This window comes from Panulirus ornatus, chromosome 46, assembly GCF_036320965.1.
Source record: "Panulirus ornatus isolate Po-2019 chromosome 46, ASM3632096v1, whole genome shotgun sequence".
Classification (NCBI taxonomy): Eukaryota; Metazoa; Arthropoda; class Malacostraca; order Decapoda; family Palinuridae; genus Panulirus; species Panulirus ornatus.
This window is the reverse complement of record NC_092269.1, coordinates 35,663,642-35,673,342: the sequence shown is the minus strand read 5'-3', so window position 1 is coordinate 35,673,342 and position 9,701 is coordinate 35,663,642. Positions and strand designations below refer to the sequence as shown.

At 50.4% G+C, this 9,701-nt stretch overlaps 1 protein-coding gene and 1 non-coding gene across 3 annotated transcripts in view; both read right to left on the bottom strand.

The window, feature by feature from the left end:
- LOC139763231 (dystrophin-like) overlaps window positions 1–2,806 on the bottom strand; it is a 455,019-nt gene extending 452,213 nt beyond the window's left edge. For both annotated transcript variants that reach the window (XM_071689109.1, XM_071689110.1), the window contains exon 1: window positions 2,690–2,806. In XM_071689109.1, the coding sequence (XP_071545210.1) occupies window positions 2,690–2,785 (96 nt within the window). In that variant the 5' untranslated portion in view covers window positions 2,786–2,806. The remainder of the gene's footprint in view (window positions 1–2,689) is intronic.
- Window positions 2,807–9,295: 6,489 nt separating this feature from the next.
- Window positions 9,296–9,367, bottom strand: TRNAQ-CUG (transfer RNA glutamine (anticodon CUG)). The gene has a single exon. It is a non-coding gene; the product is annotated as a tRNA-Gln (tRNA).
- Between the last annotated feature and the right edge of the window lie 334 nt (window positions 9,368–9,701).

The following is a 9,701-nucleotide window of genomic DNA, read 5'->3' as shown; positions in this document are numbered from 1 at the left end:
GCGGCGGCAGGCATACAGCCTCGACGTAAATTACTACCGTCATCACGACTCATGAGCCCATTCCACTCATTACTACCCGACTGCTCCTCTCTATACTTTGAACACACCCTTACGTTGTGTCTCAAGCATTCGATAATTCGACCTGTTACGTCCCTATCACAAAGGTAAAAAGGTAATTTGAGTACAGGTAGCACGTTACACGTGCTTCATGTTGCTCAGAAACACACAATGGGGTGAAGGAGGGATATACAACGACCTCGATGAAGGCATCACTGCTCCTTCCCGCCCCTAAGCCCATGTGACCCTGGCCGTAGAAGCCTGGTCTTCTGAGAGCGTTAATAAGTGATGCCGCGGCGCCTAACCCAGCCATTCTATTACCCGACACAGAGCAACATTAGCGTCAGTCTTTCCAGTTATCCTTTGAACCATAACATTCAGCCACACAGTTACGCCCACGCGGCCATTCCTTACGCCCGTGAATGAGTCATTTCTCTCGCGGTAAAGTCCTTTATATCCTCTCGCTCCCCCACGTGGCTCTTACTGTCACCCCCCTCAACCAGGTCTTCATCCGCGCGAGGCTCCGCCAGCCACTCCCGAGGGTATGGCAGCAGCAGCAGCACCTCATCGCCTCCCCTCGCCAGCCCTCCGTCAAGCTCAGCATCATCAAGGCCAGACAGGGCGTTGAGAGAGGAGAGGGGCGTGCGTCCGTCTGGCGGCCTAATGTAAGGCACGGCAAACGGCATATGCAGCGTGATGACTGTGGTAATGCCGCCCACCGCCAGTGATAGTGATGATGAGCATCGTTCATAGCGATGATGGCGATAATGGCCATCATCGCGGAGTCTTCTAGACGAGAACCTACTGGAAAATTCAAGGCGTCTTAAGTCATCACAGCGGCCCTCGAAGCCCGAACTCGCAATCCATCTGGCTGACCTCATAAGGCATAACTTTGTTAATCAACGTAGTGGGAATTTCGCCCCAACTTAGTACAGATTCACTTCGCGCAAAACGCATTCATCTTACTTAACCCTGCTTATCTTGCCATGGAAGAAGCTGCCCTACGTCAGCCCCGAGCCTCACCTCAACTTTGCCTCGACTCCATCTCACTTCGACTGAACCTCCCCTCCCAAGGTATAGCCATCCCTCTAGCGTGAACTTGGGAGGTCGTTCGTGCCGCGCCGTTCAGTTTAATCCGCCAGGCACGGGTTCCTGTCTCAAGACGACGCCGTTTCCCCTTTGGTTCGTCAACTGATGGTCGTTTAATAGGCCACACGGGAGCGTGCAAGCAAGGGGTCTCAGCTGTGACAGCTGCCGCGAGTTAAGTGTGGGGGGAGGGTTAATTTAGAGAGTGGTAGAGCCTGACTAAGAGAGTGGTGTTTGATCATGATAGTGGTGCTAAGTTAAGGGAACCGTGCTCGGTCACGAGAATGAACTGCCAGGTTGTCACGAGAATGAACTTCTAGGTTAAGAGAATAGGTGCAAGGTTAAGAGCACAAGGGCGGGTTTCTATATCCGGTGGTACTAGGTTAAGAGAACAAAGTGCGGGTTTCTGTATCAGGTGGTAAAGGAGGATAGGAGAGCATGTCAGTGGTATCAATCAACGGGATGACTCAAAAGGAGAGGCTTTGAGAAGGAGGGTCTCCACCTCTCTCGGGTATGCCTCACGAAGGGCGTCACTCAGCGGCCGCGACCGGATGGATCCTCCCTCCGGAAGTACCTCTCAAGGGGATTCGAAGAGACTATGAAGGGTAGCTCCTGTGGCCATCTGAGAGGAGCCTAAACTTTTCCGGCGTGCCTCAGGGGAGTATGACTCTGAAGGCGATGGTGCTAAAAATACGACCAGCGTGGGGATCTCGAAGCGAGGCTCGAAAAATTTGGCTGTTCTGGACGTAGTGGGCCTTGGAGTTTTGTGAGGCTGTCTGAAGGGGTCGTCGTCGCTGCAGTGTGAGTGTGGGTCCTGGAAGGTGACTTTAGAGGGATACTTCTAGTTGGAGTGAGTGTTTGGAGTGCACTTTTGGAGGAGGGGGATCTATGCTGTATGTTGGATATAGAGGTGCATCACTGATCGAGTGCCGCTCCCCGAGGGGTGAGGGTGTGAGGGATGTTGAAAGAAAGGTGGTAAGTGGCGCTATGCTGGCCAGCGATGGGGAGGGAGGCCAAGCCTGCAACTGCAGAAACACCACAAACAAACCTGGAACGATCCACCACGAAGCGAACCCGCCGTCCGCACGCTTTATAACTCTTACCTGTGAATAGCCTCAGCGGAGGACGTGTTGCAAGAGACCGTGGAGACGTGGTAACGATGACATGGTGGTCACAAGCCGTTCATAACAGTGAGTGTCATATAATAAGAGATCCTCACGGGTGTGTACGACTCAAGAATGAGAGATACGAGAGAGCAAGTGAAATAAACGAGAAAACCTCAGCTCCATATGAAGGAGCCACGAAGACTGGTCAGAGAACACGACACTCACTTACAGAGCCACATATCCCTCACTTTCACTGACATGTCACAAAGCAGCAATTTAACCAAGCCGACAATGCATAGTGTTTAAGATCCCCTACCTTTTTTTTTCCCCTCTCCCCTCCTATCCATTTATCTCTTACTTCCTGACAGAAAATGCATCAGGCAATCAGGCAAATTAAGGAACGTGGACTTCCATCCCTTCACGGGCAAATAGACACATACCTGGAGGATGCTCTTGTCCAGGGAGGCGAGGATGAGTGCTGGGGAGGAGTCTGGGGCGTGCTTGGGAGGGCACACGAGTGGGGAGGGGGGTCTCATCTCCCCTTCCGTGCTCAAAACGCTCTCTGTCAACATACACAAACACCAACGTACAGTTAGATACTACTAAACCCTCACCACGTCACCTAAACCCACTTAAAACCTCACCACGTCACCTAAACCCACTTAAAACCTCACCACGTCACCTAAACCCACTTAAAACCTCACCACGTCACCTAAACCCACTTAAAACCTCACCACGTCACCTAAACCCACTTAAAACCTCACCACGTCACCTAAACCCACTTAAAACCTCACCACGTCACCTAAACCCACTTAAAACCTCACCACGTCACCTAAACCCACTTAAAACCTCACCACGTCACCTAAACCCACTTAAAACCTCACCACGTCACCTAAACCCACTTAAAACCTCACCACGTCACCTAAACCCACTTAAAACCTCACCACGTCACCTAAACCCACTTAAAACCTCACCACGTCACCTAAACCCACTTAAAACCTCACCACGTCACCTAAACCCACTTAAAACCTCACCACGTCACCTAAACCCACTTAAAACCTCACCACGTCACCTAAACCCACTTAAAACCTCACCACGTCACCTAAACCCACTTAAAACCTCACCACGTCACCTAAACCCACTTAAAACCTCACCACGTCACCTAAACCCACTTAAAACCTCACCACGTCACCTAAACCCACTTAAAACCTCACCACGTCACCTAAACCCACTTAAAACCTCACCACGTCACCTAAACCCACTTAAAACCTCACCACGTCACCTAAACCCACTTAAAACCTCACCACGTCACCTAAACCCACTTAAAACCTCACCACGTCACCTAAACCCACTTAAAACCTCACCACGTCACCTAAACCCACTTAAAACCTCACCACGTCACCTAAACCCACTTAAAACCTCACCACGTCACCTAAACCCACTTAAAACCTCACCACGTCACCTAAACCCACTTAAAACCTCACCACGTCACCTAAACCCACTTAAAACCTCACCACGTCACCTAAACCCACTTAAAACCTCACCACGTCACCTAAACCCACTTAAAACCTCACCACGTCACCTAAACCCACTTAAAACCTCACCACGTCACCTAAACCCACTTAAAACCTCACCACGTCACCTAAACCCACTTAAAACCTCACCACGTCACCTAAACCCACTTAAAACCTCACCACGTCACCTAAACCCACTTAAAACCTCACCACGTCACCTAAACCCACTTAAAACCTCACCACGTCACCTAAACCCACTTAAAACCTCACCACGTCACCTAAACCCACTTAAAACCTCACCACGTCACCTAAACCCACTTAAAACCTCACCACGTCACCTAAACCCACTTAAAACCTCACCACGTCACCTAAACCCACTTAAAACCTCACCACGTCACCTAAACCCACTTAAAACCTCACCACGTCACCTAAACCCACTTAAAACCTCACCACGTCACCTAAACCCACTTAAAACCTCACCACGTCACCTAAACCCACTTAAAACCTCACCACGTCACCTAAACCCACTTAAAACCTCACCACGTCACCTAAACCCACTTAAAACCTCACCACGTCACCTAAACCCACTTAAAACCTCACCACGTCACCTAAACCCACTTAAAACCTCACCACGTCACCTAAACCCACTTAAAACCTCACCACGTCACCTAAACCCACTTAAAACCTCACCACGTCACCTAAACCCACTTAAAACCTCACCACGTCACCTAAACCCACTTAAAACCTCACCACGTCACCTAAACCCACTTAAAACCTCACCACGTCACCTAAACCCACTTAAAACCTCACCACGTCACCTAAACCCACTTAAAACCTCACCACGTCACCTAAACCCACTTAAAACCTCACCACGTCACCTAAACCCACTTAAAACCTCACCACGTCACCTAAACCCACTTAAAACCTCACCACGTCACCTAAACCCACTTAAAACCTCACCACGTCACCTAAACCCACTTAAAACCTCACCACGTCACCTAAACCCACTTAAAACCTCACCACGTCACCTAAACCCACTTAAAACCTCACCACGTCACCTAAACCCACTTAAAACCTCACCACGTCACCTAAACCCACTTAAAACCTCACCACGTCACCTAAACCCACTTAAAACCTCACCACGTCACCTAAACCCACTTAAAACCTCACCACGTCACCTAAACCCACTTAAAACCTCACCACGTCACCTAAACCCACTTAAAACCTCACCACGTCACCTAAACCCACTTAAAACCTCACCACGTCACCTAAACCCACTTAAAACCTCACCACGTCACCTAAACCCACTTAAAACCTCACCACGTCACCTAAACCCACTTAAAACCTCACCACGTCACCTAAACCCACTTAAAACCTCACCACGTCACCTAAACCCACTTAAAACCTCACCACGTCACCTAAACCCACTTAAAACCTCACCACGTCACCTAAACCCACTTAAAACCTCACCACGTCACCTAAACCCACTTAAAACCTCACCACGTCACCTAAACCCACTTAAAACCTCACCACGTCACCTAAACCCACTTAAAACCTCACCACGTCACCTAAACCCACTTAAAACCTCACCACGTCACCTAAACCCACTTAAAACCTCACCACGTCACCTAAACCCACTTAAAACCTCACCACGTCACCTAAACCCACTTAAAACCTCACCACGTCACCTAAACCCACTTAAAACCTCACCACGTCACCTAAACCCACTTAAAACCTCACCACGTCACCTAAACCCACTTAAAACCTCACCACGTCACCTAAACCCACTTAAAACCTCACCACGTCACCTAAACCCACTTAAAACCTCACCACGTCACCTAAACCCACTTAAAACCTCACCACGTCACCTAAACCCACTTAAAACCTCACCACGTCACCTAAACCCACTTAAAACCTCACCACGTCACCTAAACCCACTTAAAACCTCACCACGTCACCTAAACCCACTTAAAACCTCACCACGTCACCTAAACCCACTTAAAACCTCACCACGTCACCTAAACCCACTTAAAACCTCACCACGTCACCTAAACCCACTTAAAACCTCACCACGTCACCTAAACCCACTTAAAACCTCACCACGTCACCTAAACCCACTTAAAACCTCACCACGTCACCTAAACCCACTTAAAACCTCACCACGTCACCTAAACCCACTTAAAACCTCACCACGTCACCTAAACCCACTTAAAACCTCACCACGTCACCTAAACCCACTTAAAACCTCACCACGTCACCTAAACCCACTTAAAACCTCACCACGTCACCTAAACCCACTTAAAACCTCACCACGTCACCTAAACCCACTTAAAACCTCACCACGTCACCTAAACCCACTTAAAACCTCACCACGTCACCTAAACCCACTTAAAACCTCACCACGTCACCTAAACCCACTTAAAACCTCACCACGTCACCTAAACCCACTTAAAACCTCACCACGTCACCTAAACCCACTTAAAACCTCACCACGTCACCTAAACCCACTTAAAACCTCACCACGTCACCTAAACCCACTTAAAACCTCACCACGTCACCTAAACCCACTTAAAACCTCACCACGTCACCTAAACCCACTTAAAACCTCACCACGTCACCTAAACCCACTTAAAACCTCACCACGTCACCTAAACCCACTTAAAACCTCACCACGTCACCTAAACCCACTTAAAACCTCACCACGTCACCTAAACCCACTTAAAACCTCACCACGTCACCTAAACCCACTTAAAACCTCACCACGTCACCTAAACCCACTTAAAACCTCACCACGTCACCTAAACCCACTTAAAACCTCACCACGTCACCTAAACCCACTTAAAACCTCACCACGTCACCTAAACCCACTTAAAACCTCACCACGTCACCTAAACCCACTTAAAACCTCACCACGTCACCTAAACCCACTTAAAACCTCACCACGTCACCTAAACCCACTTAAAACCTCACCACGTCACCTAAACCCACTTAAAACCTCACCACGTCACCTAAACCCACTTAAAACCTCACCACGTCACCTAAACCCACTTAAAACCTCACCACGTCACCTAAACCCACTTAAAACCTCACCACGTCACCTAAACCCACTTAAAACCTCACCACGTCACCTAAACCCACTTAAAACCTCACCACGTCACCTAAACCCACTTAAAACCTCACCACGTCACCTAAACCCACTTAAAACCTCACCACGTCACCTAAACCCACTCAAAACCTCACCACGTCACCTAAACCCACTTAAAACCTCACCACGTCACCTAAACCCACTTAAAACCTCACCACGTCACCTAAACCCACTCAAAACCTCACCACGTCACCTAAACCCACTTAAAACCTCACCACGTCACCTAAACCCACTTAAAACCTCACCACGTCACCTAAACCCACTTAAAACCTCACCACGTCACCTAAACCCACTCAAAACCTCACCACGTCACCTAAACCCACTTAAAACCTCACCACGTCACCTAAACCCACTCAAAACCTCACCACGTCACCTAAACCCATTTAAAACCTCACCACGTCACCTAAACCCACTTAAAACCTCACCACGTCACCTAAACCCGTCCAAAGCATGAGGACGTGCCTCTCTCTCTCTACACGTCCCCCCCACACGGACGTGAGCACTTCCACCCCCCGACACAGTGTGTGGAGGACAGGACAGCCCTCCACTCGGCCATCCTTCTCCCACAGTAATAAAACTGACAGTGTTATATCCAAAAACGATATGGAAGACAGCGAGTTTATCAGGCAGGGGCAGGGGGTGGGGAGCTAGAGGGAGGAAGGGAGGGGAGGGAGAGGGACGATGGAGAGGCAGGAGGGAAGGGAGTAGGGAGGAGGAATAGGGAGACGGGGCAGGAGGCAAGGGGAATGGGGAGGTGGAAGGAAGGAATGAGGCAGGTGAGTAGGGGAAGACAGGGTAGTGGAGGGAGAGAAAGGAGAGGGGAGTGGGGAGGATAGGAAACAAGGAGGGAGGTAGGAATCCGGGGAGTGGGAGGAGGGAGTTGGGAAGGTGCGGGGAGGCGGTGGAGTCAATTTTCTTCCCTCCTGAGGATACGACCGACGGTGATTCACGCCGATAAACTGCGCCAAAGCCGACGAGTCCTCCAACCCACCAGTGCCGCCCGGGAGAGAGAGAGAGAGAGAGAGAGAGAGAGAGAGAGAGAGAGCCGCCCCCCCCCGACGCCAGCACCAGGTGCACCGTGTGAGGAGGAGGTCTGCAGTGTTGGGTCACGGGCTCTGGGGACGCCCTTCCCCTCCCTCACACTCTAGTACCACACCACACACGCGCACAGGCAGCAAGGAGTACGCCCGTACCTCAAGTGTGAGCCACTCCCTCCCGCTCCAGTGACTCTGACGAAGTCTTCCCCGCAGGGAAGGCACATAACACACACACACACACACACACACACACACACACACGCCCGCGGGGTGGGGGAGGGGAGAGAAGGCGTGGGGCGTTCAACTCTCAAGACGCTAAAGGAAAAAAAACTCGCACATTCTTACGATCAATAACAAGCACGTCCGTCTTAAGAGTGAGGGAGGGAGGGAGAGACAAAAAAATAGACCTTTCCTTTACGAAAACAATCTACCTCGACTGACACCATCACCACACATTCTCGAGAGAGAGAGAGAGAGAGAGAGAGAGAGAGAGAGAGAGAGAGAGAGAGAGAGAGAGAGAGAGAGAGAGAGAGAGAGAGAGAAAAGATTTACCTGGTAAACTCAAGACAGTTGCCGTACAGCCGCGGTGTACACACAAGAAACCTCAGCTTTGACACCCGTGGCGGGCGGGCGGGCGGGCCGAGCCCCCAGGCCTCCGCTGGTAATTAATGGGCCATACAAGGCACAGCTTCACCAAGAATGTGGGCACCAGTGCCAGCCGTGGCACGCCCTCAGTTGCCGAGTGTCGTCGACCTGGTGAGGTCTCCAGCCTCAGGCTTGTGTGTGTGTGTGTGTCTGTGTGTGTGTGTGTGTGTGTAATCACCTATTTGTATTACAAGGGGAAGGACCCCTACGCCCGTGGGGCCCCAATCTCTTTTAAACTTCCACTCACTATCATACGACCTTTTTTTTTTTAACACGCCTGTACGTCTGGTGGTGTCGTCCACATTGTCTCGTAAGCAAGTTTATGCCTTTCAACCAATCCTGACGTGTTTCTCGTCTAATTTCAATCTTTGATCTCTGGTTACTCTATTTCCCCCTGCATCTCCCTACGTCAGCGGGATGGCTTAAGAAACAAAATGGTTGTGATCAGATCACCCCTTACTCTTCTCTCCACGGATGGTACGATCATGGCCTCCTGGTTTTTCCCTGTGGCTCTTCTCGGCTGTCTTAATTCAGGTACCGTCTTTTGCTGCCCTCCTTTGGACCTTCTCTATTCGCTCTTTGTGCTTCTTCACGTGAGGCGACCCATGCGGGCCCGATCCCAGGGCGGCGAGGGCCCTCCCCCGGTGCTTGACTCATGGTCAGCAACGCTAAACGATACATCACACAGGCCCATAAGAAGCGAAAAGGTCCCACCGAGACTCGAACTCGGATTTTTGGATCCAGAGTCCAAAGTGCTAACCATTACACCATGGGACCGTGTGTGTGTGTGTGTGTGTGTGTGTGTGTGTGTGTGTGTGTAAGTGTGTGCGTGTAAGTGTGTGCGTGTAAGTGTGTGCGTGTAAGTGTGTGCGTGTAAGTGTGTGTGTGTGTGTGTGTGTGTGTGTGTGTGTGTGTGTGTGTGTGTGTGTGTGTGTGTGTGTGTGTGTGTGTGTGTGTGTCATAGGTGGAAGCAAGATAGTGCTAGAGATTAAGAGGCAACGAAGCAGTACAGTCTGGTGTGACCCGTGACGCCACAGGTCAGACCAACAGTGTCACACGCTGGAACATCAGAGTGTCACACGCTGGAACATCAGAGTGTCACACGCTGGAA